This window comes from Sinocyclocheilus grahami, unplaced genomic scaffold, assembly GCF_001515645.1.
Source record: "Sinocyclocheilus grahami isolate Dianchi unplaced genomic scaffold, SAMN03320097.WGS_v1.1 scaffold126.1, whole genome shotgun sequence".
Taxonomy (NCBI): domain Eukaryota; kingdom Metazoa; phylum Chordata; class Actinopteri; order Cypriniformes; family Cyprinidae; genus Sinocyclocheilus; species Sinocyclocheilus grahami.
The window spans coordinates 2,576,281-2,603,103 of record NW_015505305.1 but is presented as its reverse complement, the minus strand read 5'-3'; the positions used below and the strand labels follow the sequence as shown (position 1 = coordinate 2,603,103).

The following is a 26,823-nucleotide window of genomic DNA, read 5'->3' as shown; positions in this document are numbered from 1 at the left end:
TCAGCCAACCAGCTTAGACTGGTTATAGCGTTGTTGTTTTTTTTGAATGTGTGTGTGCTACAGCAGGGTTACTCTGGTTTTTATGATTAGCAGTTTATGATTTATTAGTAAGCTTTGTGGTTAAATCCAGCTACTTGAAGAAGTGTGTGTGAGTGTAATTTAACGCAATTATATGTGCTCTTATTATAAGTCGTGTTTGTAGAGTAAAATAGTGAGTTTGGCCCCGCCTTTCACTCAGGCCACGCCCTAGAAACGCTGGTGATTGACACGCCTTCGCCCAGCCCGAGCCTTGATTCACGTCCCCTGGCGCGCTGGTGCTTTCTGGACTCGTGCGGCAACAGATCATCGGTACAAGCACGAGATGTCTCCTTTACATGCAACCATATAGCGGCTAATTCGGTTTTAAACACCCGGACTCGCGAAGAACAGCGACTCCGCAGCATCCGGGAGCTTCGTCTGGTCCGACTGAAGTCAATCCAGCCTGCTTGGTGTATTACACGGATCAGTTCGGCGTCTGTATTCATGTTATTTCAGGCATTATATTGTTGAATATAACAGATAATCATGGCGAGTGACTCTCCTGCGAGGAGTCTGGATGAGATCGACCTGTCTGCTCTGCGGGTGAGTGGAGAGATACAGTGAGATGTTTTGACTTACAATGGGTGAAATATATTGTTCAGCATCTCGCCATTTAATAATGGAGGGGAAATATGGGAGCTGATATTCATGCACCTGACCGAGAAACAGCTTCGAGATGCACGAACGGTTTTAGTATTATTAGAAATATTGCATTATTAGATCTGTGCTTATTTTAGACATAAGTAGAGATGTTTTATTATTAGAAATGTGCCATATATACATATTTTATCAAATATTTTTTAACACAAAGATGCACTATATGTTAGTCTACGAGCATCTGATGAAATTAGAAAAAATATTTTATTATTACTACACAATTCGTCTGGAGTACTTGCTTATGCGGCATGAATGTGCGAACAATAATTGAAACATCCTATTCAATAAACATTAGTCCTTCATTTTTATCCTTAATGTGACTGAGAAGGCCCAAGTGAGTATGGTAATTTTGTTTGTCAGATTTGTGAGCAGTTTGTCGTTTTTTGCGTCATCCGCATTTTGCGTCTAAATGAAATTATAGCTGATACATACAGACTGTATCTGGTATTCATCCGCCACAACTGCCCTATGCTGTATGAGGCCTATAATAAATAGCAATGTGTGCATTGCAGACAGCTTCACTTCTTGTCCCCGCCATTATATGATTATGATATAGCCTACTATCAAGATGGTTCAGTGCCAAACATGTGCACGTATTGTGTTGAATATGTAGCTTCTGTTTGTCTGTCTGCCTTTTGTTCGGTCTGTTTGAGATGATTTCTCTGTGACATACATTCTCTGGCTGGGTGGTCAGAGCGGTGTGTGCTGGGCTTGCTCTGGATCCTGTGAGCTCTGAGCTTCTCTGTGTGGTCTGGATGATAAGTTCCTTGGTTTTCGGATGCTCTGCTTGATGGGTACTTAGTTCCCCTTGCCCACCAACAGGAAAAATCGCTGGCCCTTAAATCTGCTGGACTCAAACCAGGAGTCAACATAGGAGTGCCAGGAGGCAGGATAAAATGCAGTTTCATATTTGTCTGAATCTGGCAAGACTTGGTCACATTTCAGTCTATTGTTTATTGGCAATAGCGCAGAGATGTATACAATCGCAGCTCAGACAGAAGTCACATTCAAGACGAGCAGTTTTCTGTTGGACAGCATAGCAAATTCATGTGACCAACTTGAAAATGTGTGACGTCTGCATTGGGAACTTTTTCAACCTCGTGCAGAAGTCCAGGTTGCACAGATTCAAATTGGAATGACTGGATTTCGCTGAGCAATGGAAAAGTACAAGGATCAGGAGGTGAGATGAAGTAAAATTTCAAATTCGTCTGATTCTAGAAAGATCAAAGTGGTCATGCTAGACTTTGAGCAGGCAAAATTATGAATTGCACTGTTCCCTGCATGACATCACGCTCTGCTGTGTCTTTTTTAAATACATAAATTCTACTTAGAACTAGTAATAATAAATCCAAAATGCAAAAATTTACAATGCACTCCACTTTCCTGCAACTCTGCAAACCTGCAGCTTTTAATTTTGTGCTCATGCTGTGACGTATCAATATTTTATTTGGGTACATGGCTTCACACTTTAACCAAACTTGAACCTTGGAACGCAGCAAGCGGAGAAACTTCTTTGCACGAGCTTGTGTTTCTTTCTGGTAACCTGCATTCATGTGCGAATGAATGGATTGAAAAGTGTACTATGGCTGCTCTTTTACGCATACAAAACTAAATAGCTCTCATTATAATCAATGAATATTTACGCAGTTTACATCGTGAAGGCCCAAAATGACATCCCATATGTTGCGTTTGAACTTTACGTTCCTCAAAATCCAATCAGGCAGCAGATTCATAGAACCAAGGCTCCGCCTTATGTTTTTCTTTTTCAATAATCCGTTACACTCAGTTGTGCGTCAACATACAGAAGAAAAGATTTGTCACTACTTCTGTTTCATCACAACGTCAAATTACGTTGGATGTTAGAACATGTTTTCAAAACAACAAAATTCTGCGGAAATGCTGACCTGCTCCGTGCTGCTCTTTGTTTCAGACGCTCTAGTTTTTAGGCGCTCTATATGATCTGTGCGGAGTCTCTGAATGCTGCAGTAGTGCTGTTCCACACAGACAATGTGCTCCTGCGGTGGGCTTATGTTAGATCTGTTGAGTGAGATGACAGACTCTGATTGTAGGCATGTTAGTTATGCAACATGATCTTACCTGTGCAGCTTGAGTCATGTCTGGACATGATTTGTGAGGTAATCGGTTGATTGTGGGAAGCTGAGAGGGGTTTTACTCTATGTTGCAATGTGAAGCAGTTTAGATTGCAGCTAACCTGTGACTGTTTACCATCACCTGAATGTTTTCAATGCCATTGCATCATATGGCTCAGAATTTCAGTATTATTTTCAGCAGTAGTGCTGAAAATAATGTCATGTGTGCGTCATGCAGGGAATCTATGTTGCAATGTGAAGCAGTTTAGATTGCAGCTAACCTGTGACTGTTTACCATCACCTGAATGTTTTCAATGCCATTGCATCATATGGCTCAGAATTTACTAAAAATATTTTCAGACTTGTGCATTATGAATGGAAAGTTTCCTCTGAATTAGTCAGTTTTATCTGTCGTTTCGGTTTGGTTTGATGTATTTAAAAAAGACACAGCAGAGCGTGATGTCATGCAGGGAACAGTGCAATTCATAATTTTGCCTGCTCAAAGTCTAGCATGACCACTTTGATCTTTCTAGAATCAGACGAATTTGAAATTTTACTTCATCTCACCTCCTGATCCTTGTACTTTTCCATTGCTCAGCGAAATCCAGTCATTCCAATTTGAATCTGTGCAACCTGGACTTCTGCACGAGGTTGAAAAAGTTCCCAATGCAGAAATATTATATTTCTCAATATTTTCAGACTTGTGCATTATGAATGGAAAGTTTCCTCTGAATTAGTCAGAGTTTTATCTGTCATTTCGGTTTGGTTTGGTTTGGCTGAACTGTGGAAACCACTCACCATGCCTGACTGCCGTCTTGAGTGACCATGTCTGTGTTTACATCGCTGTGTAGGCGTTTGGCATTTGAGACACTCTCTAGACTCAGAAACAGTACAGCGGCACTCTCAAGCTTTCCCGTGTCTCTCCATGTTGAGGTATCTTTAATGCTTTTCCCCCCTCACCGCTACCCATGGGCAAAGCTATTTTCCTCATGTCTGCTCATGAGCTCGCCACTCTCTCAGGATCTTTTGTGCTTAAAAATTAGGTCACCCAATACAGTGCGCATGGTCTTGCCTCACAGGGGAAGTGTATGCTTTGTTTCACTGACACAGATCTTGACAATGTGCTTGGGGCTACATATATAGTGCATGAGTCCCAGCAGATAGTTTTATTGAACTTTACATCACGTTAACCTTTGACAAGAACATTTATTTACCTTTGATTCGGTCATGATTTACTCATCCCCATGTCATTCCAAACCTATATGACTTTCTTCTGTGGAACATAAAATAAGATATTGGAAAAATGTTTTTTTTGTGTGTGTGTGTGTGTAGTGTGTACTATGGAAGTAAATGTGGTCCAGTGTTGTTTTGGTCCCAGCTGACAGTACAGAATATCATCTTTCATATTCAACAAAAATAAAACTAATTCAAAATATTAATAAATACTATAATAGCATATTATAAAATACTATTATAGCCTGTTATCATAGCAAAATAGACAGTATAATAGCATTTTAAATGAACCACAATGACTCTGAACCACAATGACTGGTGTCTCTGAGCAGTGCATTATGGGAGTATTCCATGTTGCCATTTGCATATTCATTTTACGTAAGTGTGTGTGTATGTGTGTACATTCAACCTGTTTTGTCAGCATGGAAGAACTAACATATAGTTCCAGCCTCATGTTTTTCCCTGTGAATAATTAATAGGTAAAGGACTATTACATCCCAGAGTCATGTCAAGGGGGCGGGGGGAGTCCCAGCTGTAGATGTCAGCTAGTGTTTTTCGTCTTTTCCTTGTCTCATGATTCTGGCCAGCAGCATCCGCCTCTTGTGCTCCGGGGCTTAATAGAAGCGCATGAAAAGCAAATTCTTCTTACCCTCCTGCAAGTGGGAAGATTATCAGTGCTGTTATCACCGAAGAGCAATCGTTCATCATAACCTCCTCATCACTGAGTAAATGTTGGTGAATGAATCACTGTAAAGAAGCAATAATGTGTTTATATGTGGGAGAAGTTTCCTTTAATGGAAATAATTTTTTGTTATGTTTTTCCCAGATTGAGCATGTTGTATGAATCAGTAAACCCAGTGTTTTTTTGTTATAGCAGTTTTGTTTGGTACACAAAAAAATTATATTTCTTTGTTTTGGGTTGTACTTTTCTGCTTGGAAATATCTGTGGTATCTTGTAGTAATGTTTCACCAAAAAAAAAAGAAGAAATTTCTGTTATCATTTCCTGACACATATGTTGTTCTAAACCCATATGTCTTTTTCTTCAGTAGAAGACGTTTAGCAGATTGTTGATGCTGCTGTTTCCATATAATGAATTTGAATAAGAACTATTCACTGAAAGGTTCTTTGGGGAACCAAAAATTGTTTTTTTTGGCATCGCTGCGAACACCATTTGGAACCTTTAGTTTGTGTAATGAGTGCTCATATCTCATTTGCTCTTGGCCTCACTTGGTCATGTGACATGAGAGAGCCAGTGACATGTGGCATCTTTGATGTCTGATTCGAGAGGAAATATTTCCAATGAATATTGACTTGAAAGTTCACTTTCTTCCTCTCAAAATGCTGTTGTTTGTGACTTGATAGTGCATAGCTACTTCAAGCGCATTGACATTTATGGTATTTTTTGAGCCCTGATCTTTCATTATATGGGAAAAAAACCCAACCGTTTTATGTTTCATGGAATAAAAGAAAGGAATACAGTTTTGGAAAGACATGAAAGTGAGGAAATGATGACTGGAATTTCATTTTTGGGTGAACTATTCCTTTACGCCTGGATTTTCTCACAGCTGGTGATTAATTGCGTGGGGATTAACAAGAAATGTAATTACTAGTGTTGGATTACTGTATTGGCCCGGTCAATGGGTTCCCCTCTCAGGTATATTGTTGTTCATCAGGCGCTCTGTTCTTGGCTATGCAGAGCTGCAATGCTGTCATTCAACATGGCATGTCTAAACATGCTCTAACCTCCAGTGGTCTTTCAGAAGATCCTTTGAAGACGGCTTTCTAATACAAACAGCACGGTCACATGGCTCTACACTATAGGGGTTTGTTTACATGCAACTTCTCCATTGGAGAGCTCAGATTAGTTTAGTTCAACTTACAACGACTCGGAGTGTACTAATACTAAAGACGGTTCAGGGCTTTGTTCTAGTTAATGTATTTTTTTGTTTAGTTATGTTCATACAAATCCCACACAACACATACTAGGTATAAATCGCATACAGTTTTCACCTGAATTTGCTGTAAGTCATGCAAGTTTTACTAAAGAAGGACATTACATTGTACAAAACCAGAACTTCTAATTAAAAGCTTAACATTCAGCACTTCATAGCTTTACAGACGGGCCCCTTCCTTAGTGGTGTTTTCAAGAGATCAAGTGAATGGCCTCCCACTCAAAGAGTGGACCACTTAACTTATGGTCCTTATGGAATTGGCCCTGCCAAAATGCTAATGACACGGGTGGGGTTTAAAGCTTCAGTGTGACTGAAGCATGCTTTGATTCCATTTCGGGATTGCTATATACCGTTCCATTTCCATTATGTTTCTATGGTACTTTGTCCTCAAAACTACACTACTTCAGAAAAAGTAAAGTGGTAGTTTTATGCACAAAAAGCTCAGTTTTACATCTGTTGCTTTATGAAATTTGTCTGAGAAATTCATATCACAATGCACAAGTTGCATTTTCAGTGTTATTGCAAACTTTACATAAGTGTTCTCTTTTAGGTCAACTACTTTTATGGCAGAGCAACAGTTTCAAAAGTAACTAACCGAGTTAAAATGTTTACCTGAATAACCTAAATACTGATTTAATGGCATTTGAAGCTAACTCGGTTGAATAATTGTTATTGTGACAGTAATGGAAGAATTCACATGAAGCATGAGGAACAAAACTGCACGCCCTCATGTCTGCATTTGTGTAGAGTACGTTTCCGCCCTGTGAAGTTGCAAATATTCTGTTGGTTAAACTGGGAATTCTTAGACACTGTAATTCATGTATCTCACACATTGGAGTTTAAAAGCAAGTCCTAGTAAATTCCTATTAATTTTATCCATAGAGAAATTAAATTTTTCAAAATAACACTTAAACCTTTTGAGCTAGACCTACTATGAACTCCATTGTTACCTCGATTTTACCTGTGATTAGTGATTTTTTTACTGTTTTTTTTCATCAAATAAATGCAGACTTGGTGAGCATAAGTTACTTAAAAACAAAAATTATTTTAGAAAATCTTACCAATCTCAAACTTTTCAATGGTGATGTAAATATTTTACTTTTGTACTTTGTACATATTTTTACCTATTGACTAAATGATCGAAATTTTATCAAATAAATGCAGCCTTCTTTCAAAAACGTTAAAGTATTATTATTTTTTTATATTAAACTAATAAAGAATATTACTGTATATTGTAAAACTTCAAATATATTGTCTTTTTAAAATATAGCCTAATGTTTATTTTATTCATTTATATTACAGTACAAATGGTCCCTTTCTTATATTTTCAGTTTTTTTTTTTTTTTTTTTTGCGAATCATCAGAAATATTGTGAATCATCTCAAAGCTGTCTGGTTTGGTTCATAGCTTAGTTTATAAAAAATGTTTTAATCCCTATAGAGACAATAAAAGGAAAAAATACAGAGGGTGCTCCATTTGCATTGATGTGGACTGCTGGTGTACTCCGTCAATGTTAGCCTGATGCCTGAGGTGTCTTTTCATGAGAAATGTGAACTTGCTTGAAAAACTGACTCATTGTGTTATTTTCCTGTAACGGAAGCAACAGAAGTAATGGTGTATCATTTAAAACTGCTGAATGCCTGGAGAAACATGCGCCACTTTAAGCATCTTCTTATATCTTTACATTCGTAAGCAGAATGTGGTGGTCTCATTTTAGTCCGCAGTATTCCCCATGCCTGTCCATCTGTACGAATGTGTTTTGGAGACAAAACATTCTGTTCGAGAGGGCAAACGTCTCAAAGCATTCCCAAAATAGATGTTAAGCATATATACACCCTTCCCGAACTGTACGTTTTCACAGTCTTATTTCAGGAACAAAGTGTCATGCAGGTACAGGCACATGCATGAGTTATGTAAGATAGATACGTGAGTGTTTATTTAAAAAAAATAATATCACAGGAAGATGATGTTCCTGCAGGTACGGTGACTGTGCAGGTGTGTCATTTCGGGAAGCTCATGTTCCATCGGGTCTCAGAGCAGCAGAGAGATTGATGGGGTTTCCACTCACAACCGGCAGCAGTGACGTTTAGAGTAAGGTCTCTGTCCGAACACCGAGTGCTGTGCTGACCTAATTCTTCCCACACTGAATCTGTGGCTGGGTGTTAAAAGTCACGCTTGGTTTTAAAGTATCTGTGCTGACTGTAACTGACTCTGTGTCATTCCACTTTAATTTACTGTAAATTCATGTTTATTTCCGGCTGTTCCAAGGCAGCATACTTCCTTCTGGCTGCAATTTATAATGCACCTGTCAGTTTGAGTATTTTGATTCTTGAGTCTGTAGATGTAAGAGAAGAAATAATTCCGAAAAGTACTTTGGGGGGGGTGGGTGTCATGGTATTAGATATTGTTACTGGAAAATGATATAAATACTATATGTGAAAATGATTTTTGTATATCCAAACGTAATCAAATAGTACTTCATACTAGGGCTGTGCGATTTGGGGGAAAATATCAAATTGCGATTTTTTTGACAGATATTGCGATTGCGATTTAAAATTTGCAAAGTCAAGCTTCAGCTCAATATTGCCAATAATGTGTAGCACAGTATGGGTATCATTACCCTGCTGAAAAAAACAATAGAAACTATCACAGAAATTCGTATAGTTTCCATTAAACCATTACAAAATTCCTTTTTGTTTTGGGCATTATTCCAATAGGAATTACTGTTGTTCTATTGGTTGCCATCTGCCAGATTACATCCCACCAAGAGGATCCATCAAATAGACACCATTATAGATTACATTAAAACCAAACAAATTCCCATTATAATGCTGAAATCCATTAAATTTGTTATTGTGTTTTGGGAGGGGTTCTATTGTTTAGCCAACATGCATTATAAACTTATTTCAAATTAATCTGTTGGGGAGATAAAATGTGTAAGATAACGTTCACGTATTAACAAAAACATCTAGGAATGTATCGTTTATCCTCCAGTACTGAAAACAGAACAGATAAGGGAGCTTTTGATATGGGCTGTGAAGCTCTTGCAAATTACCTTTTTTACTCGTTGTCTGTCATTTCGAAGCTTAAGTTGCATACGGTTTTCTTTAGTTTTAATTTGCCTAACTATCGATCTGACCCAGTAGACGCCATAATCCCACTCTGTCTCTCTCCTGCTTTCTGTTTTTTATTTTTCTAATAGTGGGTGTTTACGCAGTTGGCTAGAGCAGTGCTGATTGGGGAGAACGGAGGTGCACTCACTCTATTGGTTAGTAAGACTGCAACTCAAGGCTGGAACAGAGTTATATCGCGTCCATATCGCAGGCTTTGCGATTAGGAAATCGCAACGTCTCAAATCGCGATTTCGATTCGATTTCGATTAATCGCACAGCCCTACTTCATACACTACTGTTCAAATGTTTGGTGTTGGTAATATTTATAATGTTTTTGAAAGAAGTCTTTAATGCTTAACAGGACATCATTTATTTGATCAAAAATACAGTCAAAACAGTAATATTGTGAAATATCATAACAATGTAGAATAACTGTTTTCTATTTCAAAATGTAATTCATTCCTGTTATGACAAAGCTGAATTTTCAGCATCATTACTCCAGTCTTCAGTGTCACATGATCCTTCAGAAATCATTCTAATACGCAAATTTTCTGCTCAGAAAAATTCTTATCAATGTCAAAAACAGTTGTGCTGCTTACATTTTTGTGGAAACTGTGATGCACTTTTAAGGATTCTTTGATTAACAGATATTTAAAAAGAGCAGTTTGTATTTGATATATAAACATTTTTTAACATTGTAAATGTCTTTACTCTAATTTTTATGTAATTAATGCATTCTTGCTAAATAAAAGTATTAATTTGCTTAAAAATCTTACTGACCCCAGACTTTTAAACGATAGTGTATACCATGATACTGTATGATTTCTGTATTTATGTACCAAAGTATTTTGAGCATTTAGCTCAAACGGTGAATGTTTGAGAGTTAGTGGGAATACAGCGAATTGGATTTCCCAAAGTATATTGGACCCGCCTCCCTGAGTTTCTCATTGGTCAAGAGTGTAGGTGCTGATATTGCACTTCAAGGCAGGGCCGACGATAAGGGGTAACAAATGGACTTTTTCGATTACACCTTTCTCCAAGATACCAATTATGGTAGTTTTTTTTAGTTACACCTCGTTCTTTCTGAACGTTACATTCATTCAATTTATATTCACCTAAATAAACCTGAATCCATCGTAAATGTTCCGCCAGCTTCATCCCCTCGTTTGTTTTAAGCGGTTATGCACATTTTTGTGAATTCACTGAACCATATTTCATAAATTACCCCTCTGGTGACAGGAATGGCAGCTATTGTCAGATTACCATGGCAACATGTCTTGCTTATTGTTCCAGGTGTATTGCATTATTTATTGGTCGTGCTTATTTTCATGAGCATCATGCTTGATGGAGCTGAATTGAACTCTGACAGTTCTGGTAACCGCTTTAGTTTTATTAAATGAAAAGGAAAAGTAAGAGTGATCTGATTTCAGTCTTGTTTGCTTTTTATATTCCCACCAACACATAATGTTTGCCAGCACTTTTAAATAGAAACGGCACAGTCAGGTAGATATTATTGGTTCTTGTGCTAAAAATATCTTTAATAATTTCAACGTCAGGCATGATTGCAGACATTTCCAATAAGGCAGAATTTTCTGCATAATAGCACACTGTTAACTGATTATTGGTAGATAGATTAGAAAAAAATTCTGGTAAAAAAAATTAAGTTGTTTTAATTTGCAGGAAATAGGACCTAATTTAGGCTCAGTGTTTGTTTCAAAATTCATTTTCTGGCTTTGGCTCACTGGATACTGTAATAGGTTTTTATGTTCAATGTGCAAACAGATTTAACTTTAATTGACATGCTTTGTTAGGTCTAATGACTGCAGTGTCAGCATTTATGATGACCTCGGTGTATAAAGTATGTGTGATTCTCCTTGATGTTCAATGACAGGATAATGCAAGCTAATCTCCTCTTCTATTATTTTCTCCCCTCAGGACCCTGCGGGCATATTTGAGCTGGTGGAGCTTGTGGGAAATGGGACCTACGGACAAGTATATAAGGTAAATAATGGTGTCCGATAAGTCAAATGTATGATTGGGTAGGTCTATCCAGTTCAGTCTCAGAAACATGTTTTGCATTTCCCTCAGCAGTTTGCTTCAAATTTTCCCCTCTTCCTCCCTGAAAGATCTGCACTTACCTGTTAGTTTCTTAGCAGCTCTTGCGTTATACGTGTGGTATGTTCAGACGTGTCAAGACTCATGTGTGTGTCTTCCGAAACCTGCTCAAAAACTAGTGGGTGTGAGTCAGATGTTTCAGTTGAAAAAATACTTTTTGGACAGGGTGATTTGTTTGTAAGGCTTAGGTTTGCAAACAGCATTCAGGAAAATATAAGGTTTAAGTTGCTGATGGTGATTATGATACGTTTTGTACAGTTTGAGATGGTCTAAACAGGTTGGCATGTTTGAACTTTTTTGGTTTGGCGTTTTTCTTTGAAGGTGAAGATGAGAAGACTCTGGTCTTCATTCACAGCGGTCAGACGCTAATTTTGGGTATGATTGATGCATGCTGAGAGGAGAATACTATTGATCTTTTTATTTTATTTTTTAAATGAAGAGATCACCAATCAAAGTGTCAGATTTAACGCTTGGAGACTGAAGTCACGAGAGGTGATGTATAGGAGCAGTTAAGCAGTCTGTCAATCTGAACCACTGTCATTATGCAATACTTTTAAAGGATTAGTTCACCCAAAAAAATTTAAATCCTGTCATTTACTGCCATTTACTCATCCTCATGTCATTCCGAACCCATTTGACTATATTTTCTTCTGTGAGAAACAAGAAGAATTGGTAGAATATTTATACCGCTATTTTCTGTACAATAAAAAAAAAAACTGATTAAAATGACAAATAAGCGCTGTAAAACTAGTCCATACAACTTGTATGCTATATTTCAAATCACCATATATGTCATAAGTCATATGATAGCTAACAGACAGAAATTCAAGTTGATAAGATTTTTTTTAAATGACTTTTTCCCATTTTAATATAATTTGTATTCTTTTGATGGCAAAGCTGAATTTTATCAGCCATTACTCCAGTTTTCAGGGTCATATGATCCTTCAGAAATCATTCTAATATGCTGATTGTCTTATAATTTTTTTCAGGGTTTTTTTTTTATCAAGAGGAAGATCAAAAGTACAGCTTTTAATTGCTTTTTTGTCGATTTTAATAAATTTAATGCATCCTTGCTGAATGAAATGATTAATTTCTTGGAAAAAAAAAGAGAAAGAGAATCTTACTAACCCCAAAATTTATAGCAGAATATTCTACCCAACAACTCCTATTGTGTTCCACTAAAGTCATGTAGGTATGGGATTATATGAGAATGATATTTCAATTCTGGATGAACTAACCTTTTAACATTTGAGTAAGAATGTATTGTACATACATACAGAATTATTAGACAAATTAAGAAGTGAAAGAGGATGTGGTTATGATTGTCGCTTTAAAGTCCTCGGAGAAAAGCCGCAGTTTGCAGAAGTTTTTGGGCTTGACATTGAGCTCTCTGTCCAGGTGCAGTCAGTATACTGAGAAAACCAGTAGGAGGTGTGATTTTGAGGTGTTGCCCACTTGTGAAGGTGTATGGAGGGGTCATATTCTATCAGGTGCTAGATTTTGTTTCCCTCAGTCTCACAAGATGAGAATGTTGTGATAGATTTTATATCCTTTTTATGGAAAATGATGCATCACAGCAAAAGATGAACTCTTCTAATCAAACGGGCACCCTTCGTGTATAGTTAGCATGTGTTAATGAGAGTGAAAGAGAAACGGCGTGAAGAAGGGATAAAAATGAAAAATCATGTGCGACAGTGGAATTAGCTAATTTGTCAACTGAATCGGGGCATAACTGTACTGTCATTTCTTATTAATTGAAGATTTATTACCAAGAATTCCTCTGCTCATAACCATGTTTTCTGAGTCAATCTCTTGAGTTGTTACAGGATCTTGGTGTTCTTCAACAGGTTTTGTGACATGTATGTTAGCTTAAAGTCCATTTATATGCTATTGTACTCCTAAACATTGATACTTTCAGATGACAGAGCTGGGCAGTAACTGATTTCATGTAATCTGGATTACGTAATCAGATTCCAAAAAATCAAGTACTCATAATTTGAGTATATTACATTTTTAAAGGGGTCATATGATGTTGCAAAAAATAACATTATTTGGTGTAATGAAATGTGTTTATGCGGTTTAAGGTAAAAAACAACAACATTATTTTCCACATACTGTACATTATTTTTTCTCCTCTATGCCCCGCCTTTCTGAAATGCATCGATTTTTACAAAACTCATCGGTCTGAAAAGCGAGGTGTGCTGTGATTGGCCAGCTATCCAGTGCGTTGTGATTGGCTGAATACCTCAAGCATGTGATGGAAATGTTACACCCCTTACCATATGCCGTGTCCCGGCCGGAGCGACGAGACAAAAACATTAAAAGCCGTTATAAACGAGGCATTTGTTGCATCCAGTGCAGGGCTCCAGACTAACATTTGAGAGCAGTGGCACCAGCGCCACTAAGTTCTACAGATGGTGACTGGGGGTGGCGTGCGGGAGTATTAAAATATAGATCATTTAATCATAAAATTACTATTGTTTTGCATTAATAAGTGCAGTTACTAATAATATTACATGTTCATTTCTTGTTTATTTTTCTTTCTTTGTTTATTGTTTATACAGATTTGACAGTAAAGCACTTTACAAAATAAGAGTAAGAGTTTTGTATGCATACAAAATTTATTTTTATTAACAACAGTAACCGGTGCAAAATCTAATTTTTATATAGAAAATGTATATATTCCACTCTTATTAAATGTACCATTATTCTTCTTGTATATGGAACGACCAACTTCAGTGATTGTGTGATTTAGTAGCAAATTGAAGAAAAGTTTGTTTTTCAAGGCACTTTGTGACTTTTCTTACTTACACAAAGTGTAAAATTCTGACAAAATCTGATTTCTTGATGATTCGATATTTTATAATAGTGATTTTATAATTTCAAAATATAGAGAAAAAGTAGAAATGAATGACTAATAAGCCAATAAGTGCTCCTCTGCTGCTGTCTACTGGTTATAATTGTGATTTGATGTATTATTAAAGTTTTTGTTTACAACAAAATATATTTTGGTCATCCCATTAAAAATAACATTCAAACTGGATAATTTTAGAGCTTTAAAGTGCTGGAAATAGTTGTGCGAAATGCTTGATAGTCATTGAAAAGTGCTTGAAATTCTTTCAAAAGGTTGTACAAACCCTGTAATGAATGATGTAATGGATTTGAATATTTCTACCACAACACCATGGTTACAGTTAGCGTTACCACTACTGGTTTTCTGACTTATGTCAGCGCTGTTTATAACAGAGAATTATGTGCAGAATTTGAAGTCGAAGTTGATGTATTTCCTCAGCGACCAGCACCAGAACACCAGAAGCAGTGTCTGATTCATTAACGAACTGATTATTTTCAATGAACCCGTTAAATCGGTTCGCAAAACGCACCAAACGATTCATTCACGAATTGGAATGATCCGACTGCAGCTGTTCTCGAGTTGACAACTCACTGATTCAAATGATCCTTTTAGTTTGAGTCTCCAGTGAACTGATTTCACAAGTAAGAACCGGGAGATCTTGTGAGCGCGCGCGTCTGATGCTGTTAAAAGTAAGTTACTAATGTCGAATTTTAGGATTAATTATTGTAACTGAAAATCATATTTAGGTCAAAGCTGTCAGTTGTTTGTGATTTAAATCTGCTGCAAAGGGTGATCTGTTTAAGCCCACTGAAATGCTTGAATGCAGACACATTAACATCAGAGTGTCTCTGTTTTAGGTCAAAAAACATTAAAATAACACAGATAAAATAAAATAACTCATGCACGTTCATCTTCCCCGCTGCTGTAACGTTAGCAGTTTTACTAAAATACTATGCATTTAGCCCTATGTGACATCTGTTTTTATATTGTTTGTCAGCACACATAGCCTAAGATACTATGTACCTGGATCAACTAGCCGAGTAGACAAATATAAATGTTTATTCATAACCATGCTGAAAATAAGTCAATAATGTTAGCTGATGCTAACTGTCTAGCTAACGAGCTTGCTGGTGCTAAATTGAGGCAATTTTTAAAAAACTAAAGTCCAAATATTTTTATTCAACCACCTAGATAGATTACATCTGAGAGAAAAAGAAAGGATGTGATGTTTAGAACATGGTAGGCCTAACTACAGTAATTATCAAAGTGGGAAGTGATGCCCACTGGGGGCATTTGACCAGGGGTGTTTTTACACCACAGACACGGTTTGAGAAGAAAAAAATCATTATGAAAATCGAATTATATTTTCCTTATTATATGAAAATCCCAGGTATTTTGAGCAGTAGGATTATAAAAAATATATATGCTAATATAAAATTAAATGATAAAAGTAGCCTATATAAAACTGCATCTGCAAATAAACATTCATCTATCTGTACTTTTTACTTAAGTACATAAAAAAATCAAGTACTTTTGTACTTTCACTCGAGTAAAATTGAAAACTGAGTACTTTTACTTTTACTGGAGTAATATTTTATTATACGGATCTGTACTTTTACTCAAGTATTTGATTTGTGTACTTCGTCCACCACTGGAAATGATTAGTCGACATTTACAATAAAAAAATGTAGACATTTTTGTTGTTGAATAGTCTTTTGAACTCATATGATCTATTGTAAGAGCCTGCAATAATGCAATTTGACCAGTGTGGCGCTGTAGCGCAGGACTATAATTCAGCTTTCCCGGATGAAATTCAAGAGAAGACACACAGCACAGCTGAACTAGACGCTGCTGAGAGCAGAGTTTAGATGAATATGGAAATATGTTGCGTGCTTTCCTCTCAATAACGAAATAAACTGCAAAAAATGACAGCGGTGAGAAAACAGCAATTAAGAAAGCATCTGATCTTCATATAACTCTTTATACAGTAGATTGATTTAAAGGGGACTTAACACACACAATTTTACTCAATCTCATATTAATATTAAGTACCTATAGAGTAGTACTGCATCCTTCATATGTCCAAAAAGTCTTTAGTTTTATCTTTTCGATTCTCTCCGAAAACAGCCGAGCTCCTGGAGGCGCACCGTGGGCGGAGCTAAAGAGTGACGAGCACTTGCCCGATTGCCAACAAAACACAGACATTTGATCCTGTTTCACTTACCATCTGCAGATCTGAATCATGACCGGGATCTTTTATAGCTGGAACCACTACATCTTTCAGTATCAAACGATGTGTAAATCCAGCGCCGAACTGGGCCTTGTTTATAAAACGTTAGTCAACAAACACACTTGCGAAACTCCGTTGCTGCCCTGGAAAACAAACTACATCTGCTGTTTACGTAATGCTGGATTCTTCGGGAAGCTGAACAAGGTTATCCTTCCCTTACAACCAAAAACACACCTCTTTAGAGACATTCTTCCCGAGCGAGTCCTGTGCAGCACTGCCGAATGAAGCGCATTGATGGGCGTGCTCTTTGCCTCGCTCTGGTCGATGTGGGCGCGGGCGCGCTCTTCCAGGAGAAATGCCCATATAAGGAGTTCCACCCTTCATTACGTCATGAAGAGCCACGTTTTTTTTTACTTTGGCCATGTTTAGCATGAGAATCCAACTCTTTAACAGTGTAAACAACTGAAACAGCATTGTACCCCCGCTTTAAAGCACTTAGCTTTACAGTATTAAACAAGAAAAACAGTGTTGCTTTCAGTTAGAATTACAACTTGATTTTCTGCTATAAAACAGCTGTCCAGTGTGGAGCTAGCTAAGGATTTTTCTTTTGAAGTTTTTGAACTTTTTTGAATTTTTTATTTGTGAATGCAAAAATAAATAAATACAAATAAATAAAAAATCATTACATTAAAGTGATGGTAAAGTTTGGTTTGAATAGATTTAAGCTTAATCTAGCTCAGGACTGTTTTGATTAATATTAAACTATATGGTGTTTTAAGAGACGTAATGCTGTGAATAAAATAATTTTTAATGAATTATTTTGTTTCATATCCATATGACTTACAAAAGATGTTAGACAGAATGATGCATCATTCAGTCAATCAGTTACTTCTTCATAGTTATTTAAATGGTGAATGAGAAAGTCTTTGTCATCTCATTTTGTGTGCCAAATATATTTTTGTATTGTAATAATTATAATTGTACAATAGTAATATAAATGTTTGACATTTGACATTCACTTCAAAGCTGAAGTGATTACCTTGTTTTATTTTAGTTAGAACTCAGTATTTTAACTGATTGTAAAAGCAGAATAATGGAACAAAGTCTACTGATTAATTCGTGAAATAATCGATGATTAGTCGATTAATCTTTGCAATAATTGTTAGATTAATCGATTTTGTTGCAGCCCTAAAGTAGGCTGATTACATTACCTAAAATGTGTAAAGGATTACGTTACTAACTACAATTGTTGTCATGTAATATGGAATCAATAAAGGACTACAATTTTAAGCAATCTACCCTGCTCTCTTAGCTGATAAAGGCATTTTAAATGTCCAATCCTTTTCTTCTGAAGACAAAAATATTGATGACTCATCCTGCACTACACATATTTTTGTCCAATCAGATGCTCTTTTAAATGAGTGTCCCTCCCCCAATTCCAGCTGCCTTCTACCAACAACTAAAGCCTATTGACTATTTAAAAGGCAGATGAGTCTTTCTGCTTAATTTTTTATTTTTTAATTTGGGAAAGGATAAAGAGAAGAGAGAGAAAAAGAACAAAGGAAATAGGAAATAAACAAAGAAAAACAAATGTCTAGTCCGTAACAGTCCAGAAAGAAAACAAGTGTGGTGCTTTCTTACACTGAAAAAAATTGCTTTACTAACAATTTTCATTCATTAATTCCAAGGAAACGGCAAGTGACACATTGGATTAAATGTGAATTTTGAAGTAGAAAAACAGAAAGTGTTATTTACAACTTCAGAAAGTCATTTTTTACCGTGTACACAATATGCTGCTATGATGTTAATGTTTTCAGAGATGTTTTTAGTGTTGCTAAGTGGTTGATACTAGATAGGGTCTTCTGGATGGTCGCTTTACGGGTTCTAGAGTGATCTGGGTGGTTCCTTGGTCATTGATACTCTATATGGTTGCAAGGGTGTTTCTGTGTGATTGCTAGGGTGTACTGAGTGTTAGCTTGGTGGTTGCTTAATGTCCAGCCCTCATTTAATGCAAGTATTTCATTGCATGTCTTTTAATTACAAGTCAGTTCGCTTAGCAAAGTAATAGTGCACCTCTAACAAGCTAAACCATTTGAAGTATAATTCAGATCCGTAACAAACTGAACAGGATGAGTTACTCACCGAAGTTTAATGCTTATCAATAGTATCAGCAAGTGTGTGCAATAGTAATAGTCATGATTTCCTAACATATTTTCCAGACATTCCCTCTGTCCCGCCTCTTGGCTACCAATGTTTGGATAAACAGGTAGCAGGTGGCAACATTTAGTTTTTATTTTACATTGTAAAGATACATTTCTGTGTCTGTTGGTGAGCCATCAAGAAAGTACAGTCTGTGGTGTTTGTGCACCGGATTTGCGTGGGCTAATCAGTCCAAATATATATATATATATATGTGTATGTGTGTGTGTGTGTGTGTGTGTGTAAATGAATATAAAATACACTTGCTCATTTACGTGTAGGAGTTTTTCAAAAGCACAAGCGCCTGACATCTTTCAGAATTCTGATATTATTTAAAACAGCAGGCATTCATTTATTATCATATGGAAGCTGAGCAGTTTTTGAACCAAATTAGACATTTTGTCGATGGCATTCTGGTGGCTTTGGTGAAGCTGCATTTAGGACACAATCAGCCATGATTGACTGAATTAGTGTGAAAGAAATAATAGAGGCAGAGAAATTATGAATTGATGAATAGTTTTTCTGTTGACTCATGACTTTTTTCCTGACTTTTGGTGTGAGATTACATGCGGACTGTTGATTTGAATTGCTTCGTTATACGAGTTCTTTCATCTATTACTCTTATTTGTTTTCTTGTTAATGTGAAATCAGTCATTATTTATCTTTATGAATATTGTGGTCTTAGTGGAATGTAACTCTTGTATTCATCTTTTCAGTTGAATCTATTCAGTTAACTAGTGGATTTGTAATGTCATTTCAGATAATTGTTTTGCTTTGTTTGTCTCGGAGAATGAACATTGATTATTGATGATGCATTTCTTTCATTTTTATTCCTTTAAGGCACTGATTATAAAAGAATCCTGAAAGAACAATGCATCAGTTTTCCACCAAAAAAAATTAAGCAGCACAAATGTTTTCAACATTGATGATAATAAGAAATGTTTTTTGAGCACCAAATTAGCATTAATGGTATTAAAATGATTTTTGAAGGATCGTGTGACTCTGTAGACTGGAGTAATGATGCTGAAAATTCAGCTTTGCCATCACAGGAATAAAGCACATTTTAAAATGTATTTTAATAAAAACAGTTATTTTAAATTGTAGTAATATTTGACAGTATTACTGTTTTTACTGTATTTTGAACAAATAAATGCAGCCTTGGTGAACATAAGACTTCTCTTTATTAAAGATTTTTTAATTAAATTGAATATCAAAACTGTTAATAAAAAAGCAAATTTTGCAATAACTAAACAATGCAAAATACTGCAGAAAAGGTCATCAGAAGTGTCAGGCCTATCAGTGCAGCATTAGTTATCAAAATCAGCAGCACTACCCAAAGCTAATTTCACGGTGTCTGGAGCATCTTGGATGAATTGTGGGTAATTTCATTAAAAGTAAGTTGCGTAAAAGATCAAATGTGCTGGTCCGTAGCAAAACTTTTTTGTGTTGGAGTCAGTCTTGTTAAACAGATGTCTTCTGCTTCACTCTGTAAGGCTGTAGCTGCGTGACTCCGCATCTCTGCTGGAGTTTGCAGAGCTCATCTTAACATGGTGCTTTTTGTACTGTAATTGTGATCCTGAAAAAAGGCCTCACGTTCACATTACTCAGCCTCCGGATCTGTCTATTTGGGTCAACATAGAAAGAGAGATGATTGCTGAATGGTCTTATTCATATTGAACTCTCGGACTTCTGCATTGTTGCAAGCCGGTTTAATTAGTCCAAGGGTCGTAGGTTGCGACCTCGCTGACCTGCAAGAACAGATCAGCATTAGAGAAGTATTGATAGTTATATTTAACTATATGCAGGTAGGCCAAACATTGAAGTTATGGACTATTGAAAAAGAAGACCTTATTGGGCAGGGACTGGGTTAAGTCCTCAGTTGTTGATTGGTTTTTGAAGTGTGGGTGTTTTGGGTGAGGAAAATGAACCCGAGCTTCATTGGAGAAGTACTGTCGAGAAGTCTGTGGTTTTCACCGAAAGTCTGGTCAAAAAAATTAAGCATATGCACGAATGAATTGTTCACAAAAAGATCTATAACATGCATTTAGAAAATACATATGGTGAATTTTCATTTCATGCCGACTTCAAGGAAATTCAGGAGTTTGATTTGCTTTGAGTCCCTGCAGAAAATCCCACACAGCCCTCGTCTTGGGAGATCCAGAAAGCCATTAAAAACATGCCCTGTATTAGAAGAAATAGGTTCTGGGTCAGGATGTGCTGCGTTGGGACCACTCATTTCCCACTCACATGACACTGCTTTTGAGAGAAATCTGCTATGAAGGAGAAAGATAGTAATGTAGGCACTTTTATCAAAGATTGTGAGTTTTTCTTTCAGGCACTTTTAAAGATTTTAGGAAAGCATGACTATTTCAACAAACACCTAACATTACATTTTAAATGGATAGTTTAAAAATGAAATGTAAATGACACAAAAAAAGAAAGAAATGAAAGTTGTCATTTACTCACCAAAGCCAGCATGACGTTTCGTAGAACACAAAAGGAGACGTTTTGAAGAATGTTCACGCTGCTGTAAATGCGTCATCAAAGCATTATAAGCATATATTGGTCAGTATGACAGGTGTGTTATTTAATGATTTTGCTTCATAGTCATAGGCATTCTATTCACTTGTAATGCAGCTTTGACAGTCTGCTGTAAATATCTCCTTTTGTTTTCCATGGAAAATTCTGCGAATTGGAATTCAGTCATATAACTTCCTGTACTTGAATTATACCTGAGGAAGATTATGTGGCTTGTTAGGTGTGTGAAGTGACAAGTTTATCTAGATTTTATTTATTTATTAAATGTTTTGATTTTTTGATTGTTTTTAGCTGCAGTGTTTTAGTTTGCTTTAGATTTTAGGTTCATGCCCTTTAAAGCACCATCACTACAGCCACACACATTCAGATGGACATATTTGGCCTTTGAGCATTGCATTTTTGAGACTGCATGTCAAGTTAAAAATAGTTCAGGTTTTAAATATGACTCAAGACCCCAGCAATCTGTTCGATTTTGTTGCACTGCGTTTCAGGCTGAAATACTATACAACTTTTGCCCAGATTTTTTCCTGGTTTACAGTCTGAACTAGTCTGCGCTGGTTGCCATAAGTCAGAACCAGTCCGCAAATTTGAATTGAGAAAATCATATAGATTTTTTTTAGCTTCAGACTACAATTCCATTCAGACTGAGGATATCGTACACGCTCAGAAAAAATTTACAAAAGTTGTCAGTGGGCTGAAACCTTTTCAAAAGGTAAAACTATATACCATTTAGGTACTAATATGTACCCTTGAGGTACTAAAATGTACCTTTAAGGTACTAATATGTACTCGTTAGGCCACACACATTCAGATGGACATATTTGGCCTTTGAGCATTGCATTTTTGAGACTGCATGTCAAGTTAAAAATAGTTCAGGTTTTAAATATGACTCAAGACCCCAGCAATCTGTTCGATTTTGTTGCATCCGTTTCAGGCTGAAATACTATACAACTTTTGCCCAGATTTTTTCCTGGTTTACAGTCTGAACTAGTCTGTGCTGGTTGCCATAAGTCAGAACCAGTCCGCAAATTTGAATTGAGAAAATCATATAGATTTTTTTTTGCTTCAGTCTACAATTCCATTCAGACTGAGGATATCGTACACGCTCAGAAAAAATTTACAAAAGTTGTCAGTGGGCTGTAGTATATAGTATATAAAACTATATACCATTTAGGTACTAATATGTACCCTTGAGGTACTAAAATGTACCTTTAAGGTACTAATATGTACTCGTTAGTAGTAAGCTAAATAAGGTACAAAGGTGTACCTTTTGAAGAGATACCACCCCAGTGACAGCTTTTGTACCTTTTTTTTTTTTCTGAGAGTGTACATTTTTGATATTTTGAGGCGATTTTTAAATACATATTTTCATTTGTTCTGCATCTCTTTCCAGTGAGATGCATGTTTCTGAGTGAATTTATGTTTGTAACAACTTGAAAGTCTAGTAGTTTGTGATCCAGAGTTGTTATAGTAAACTAAAATCTTAAAAAAAAAAAAATGTTTTTGTTACTTGAAATAAAATAAATATCAGTTGAATGCAAGTTACATATTCATAAATGATCCTTCATTTCACTTCTATTTCAGCTAGTTGTAAGTTCGCTTAACTTACTAAAATAGGCCTCTCTCATCTTTTTAAGTGGGAGAACTTGTACAATTGGTGGCTGACTAAATACTTTTTTCCCCCCACTGTAGATTGCCTAATGCAGATGTGCAGTATACAGCAGAGTGCACTTTATGGGATACCATATCCCATGATGCATAGCACTCAACTTGATCATTCATTTCCATTTTTAATATCTTTCTTGATTTATTACTTTAATTACAATAAGGTCTTACCAGAAAAAATGTTTTAGAATTTTTATCATATGCATATTTAAAAAACATTTTATTTCATTTTATTTCTAATTGTTAGAAATCTCTTGCCATGAGAATAGTCTGCGTCCGCAGTGTCTGTTTCTCTCGTTTTGGGTTATGAAATCAAATTGAGCTCGGGGGAAGTGAGGAACTTGACAGGTAAACGGGAGGGAATTGGGGGAGACCCGGGACAGTGATTTCCATTTCCACATTCCTTCGGTTGCATAACGCTTTTGGAGATTCGTCCAATGCAAACAGAGTTGTCATCTGGTGGCATTGTAACACACACATTCACAAACACGAAATGGTACAGCCAAGAGCCGGAGATCATTCACACAGGTTTTTGAGTCTGTTTCAATAATTCTAGGAGGTGTGTGTGTGTGTGTGTGTGTGTGTTTTCCTATGCTATTACGTAATGATGCCGCATGCCAGAGAGGCTTACGTCCACATATTCTTCTGCCACAGATAGATCTCATTACCACATGTTCAATAATGCTAGTATTATGTTTGTATGATTCTCATGAATGATATTTCTTCGCTCTTATCTTTCTCTCTTCAGGGACGTCATGTCAAGACTGGCCAGCTCGCTGCAATCAAGGTCATGGATGTCACAGGGGTAAGTTTCTCTCCATGTCGGTTTCACTTTTACACATTCACTTTTCACTTTTTGCATGATGTTATTTAAACGCAAACAATGTAAATGTAATTTGAGGCAAACAAAGTACCAAGTACTGTCGCCTCACAGCATGAAGGTCCCTGGTTCGAGTCCCGGCTGAGCCAGGAAGCCTTTCTGTGAGGAGTTTGTATGTTCTCCCCGTGTCTGCGTGGGTGTCTTCCGGGTGATCCGGGTTCCCCCACAATCCAAAGACATGCAGCATAGGTGAATTGGATGCTGTAAATTCCCTAGGTGTGTCTGTGTGTGAGCCCTGTGATGGACTAGCCATCCATTCAGGGTGTCCCCTGCATGTGGCCCGAGACGCTGGGATAGGCTGCAGCATGCCCACGACCCTGCAGAGGTCGTGCCAGTTTGCCTGTATGTCTGCAGCCCTAGTTATACGCATATATGAATATCTATAGCTGCAATAGACTTCAGCAGATGATTTTGCTGAACTAACACAATACAACAAGACGAAGCCGTTAGCTAACATAACATTTAAAAGATACTATAGTTTAAAAACCTGTAATATTGAGGTAATACATATTAAAAACACAAACCAACACATTCTTACCTGTGAAAGTTTATCCAGTTTCTCCAGTAATTAAAGGGGTCCTATTTTGCTCTTTTACAAAGTCTTGATTTTGTTTTGGGGGTGTACTAGAAAGAACAGGCTCTCATACTAGGTTGTTCGAAAAACGCATTATTTTTCACATTTTACATTATTACAGCACCTCTTTCCCCAGTCTGGCATGAACGGCTCGAATAGTTCCTGTATCAAATGAAGGCCCACCTTCTGAAATACGAAATGTGCTGTGATTGGTTAGCTGGGTCAGTGTGTGCTGTGATTGGTTAGCTGGGCCAGTGTGTGTTGTGATTGGCACCACTCGGCGCCTGGTCGAGAAATGTCACGCCCCTTACCATAGCCGCCTGCGAGCTTCAGTGTAAATATTGCGTCAATATCAAACTAATTTGAGCACGATTTAAACCCGGATGATTGTAAACACACTAAGTTCGTCTGCCTTGGGAAAGTTAGCGTGTCTCCGACATAGTGATAACATTCGTTTCCTTCTCTAGTGCAGCTCGACCAGGTCTCGTCCCATTCGTCGGTATTTGTGATATCACAAATCCCGGAAAATATGCATTGTAGTCCAAACGAGTCGTTCGTTGTAGTTTTTGAAAAGTGATTTCTGTTAAATAAAATATCTCCTTTTGAAATGGACTTTGAGCTTTGTAACTTTGCAGATCTTTTTTATGCTCAAACAGCAACATTACAGACTAAATAAAGTTGAAAAAGTGAAAAAGCATAATAGGACCCCTTTAAATTGTTTACAACCAGAAGCTGCGCAATGTTGTGGCATCTTGAAACTCATTGGTTTTTATTGTGAGTGACATTCCAAGATGGTGGGCACGTCGACGTATCTGGAGCGCTCGAATGTGGTATCTACTTATACATATCGATAGGTACCAGGGGTGTAACCTCCATAGGCATTGAAGGACCACCATAGAGACACACACTCCGTCAATATTCAGATTATTAGTCAACTATTATGGGATTTCCATATCTGATTCCTGGACAATGCATTAAGCATTTTGGAATTTTTTAATGATGAATATGTTATTAACGTTATTATTAATAGAAAAAAATATGAACATATTAATGATAATAATATACTAATGTTAAAAAATCATGGGGTCATTAAAATTGAAAAAAACATTTTTGGAAATTTTTTTCTAATGCTCACCAAGGCTGCATTTATTTGATAAAAATACATTAAAAAAGGTTATATTTTTTTATTAATATTATTAGTGATACTGAGAAATATTACTGCAATTTTAAATTAGTTTTCTATTTTAATACATTCTAAAAAGTAATTTGTTCCTATAATGCGAAGCTGAATTTTCAGCATCATTACTCCTCCTGACCCCAAATTTATTGAATGTTGTATTAAAATATTATATAATATATTTCATTTTTAAATGTAACTTTTAAAAAAATCTGCATAACCCATTTAAATGTAAATGTGACATTAAAATTTCCTAATATTCTGATTTGGTTAAAATCCCTTTCAGTATAAAAACATATTATGCATGCCATAATAGTTTGTAGTTTGGTTCTCCTTCACTGGGGCTGTCAAACCATTGCTTTGTTTCTTTGATTGTTCCAACCAGCCTGACATAGCAACAGTCTCAACCAATGGCTTTAGTTTGGGGTGAGGTAATCTGTTTGGCCTGACCAGTAACAGATGGATGGAGTGTTTCTAATGAAACCTGTTTGAAAACAATAATTCCCCCCCCCCCATTTTTTGTTGCTAGTGGCACAGAAATTACACACTTAACTTGAAAAAATAACAATGACATAATTTACTAAGTAATATAAATGAGGTAATTATGTGCAGTAGTAAATCATACTGTAGAATAGTTTCCTGACAGTGACTCACGGACCAAGAAACATTGTATTTTCCTGCTCTGTCTCAAGTGTTGTCTGTTTTATTTGACAGGATGAGGAGGAGGAGATTAAAGCTGAGATCAACATGCTGAAAAAATACTCCCACCATCGAAACATCGCCACCTACTATGGTGCCTTCATCAAGAAGAACCCACCTGGCGTGGATGACCAGCTCTGGGTCAGTCTTCATTAGTTGTTGGCAGAAAGAATCAGGGTTATTTTAGTGTGCAAATGTTTCATTGTTAGTGTGTGTAGTAGGCCTGGGCGATAAAACGGTATCGATATTTATCGACGGTACACCTTCTTCGATATCGATAGAAAAAATATTAGATATAGCGCATGATATAGGCACGTACTATGAGTGACGCAGACAGCACACACAAACACGAACTCATGCTGAAATGAGTGCTGTGCCTGCCTGTGATGAGGAGATTGTGAATAAAAAAATGAATATTAGTCGAATTTAAAATATACATTTGCATTTGAAAGTTATGTGTGCGTCAGGGAGCGTCATCAGTGGCGCGCGAGACGCGGTGATAATGATGTAAGTGACGTTGTTGCGTTTTAATGTTTTGTTAGTCTAGCCCACGAGATGTGCCGCTGCTGCGTTATTCATTCAAAATATTAGAGAAATATAGAATCTCAATGCGGAGAAGATCTTGATCAGGTTAAAACCGAAACCAAGCAATTCACACAGAGCGCATATTCAGCGCATTTTTTAGACGGACAAATATAACTGCTGCACTCGCATCTCACACAAGAGATGTATAGAAAGCCATGCAAAGTTAAAACAGTTTAAACTTTTA

At 36.7% G+C, this 26,823-nt stretch overlaps 1 protein-coding gene across 1 annotated transcript in view; it reads left to right on the top strand.

The window, feature by feature from the left end:
- Positions 1-273: 273 nt before the first annotated feature.
- LOC107590300 (TRAF2 and NCK-interacting protein kinase-like) overlaps positions 274-26,823 on the top strand; it is a 57,931-nt gene continuing 31,381 nt past the window's right edge. The window contains exons 1-4 of the mRNA XM_016279009.1: positions 274-621; positions 11,059-11,124; positions 23,473-23,529; positions 26,070-26,195. Of these exons, the coding sequence (XP_016134495.1) occupies positions 565-621; positions 11,059-11,124; positions 23,473-23,529; positions 26,070-26,195 (306 nt within the window). The 5' untranslated portion in view covers positions 274-564. The remainder of the gene's footprint in view (positions 622-11,058; positions 11,125-23,472; positions 23,530-26,069; positions 26,196-26,823) is intronic.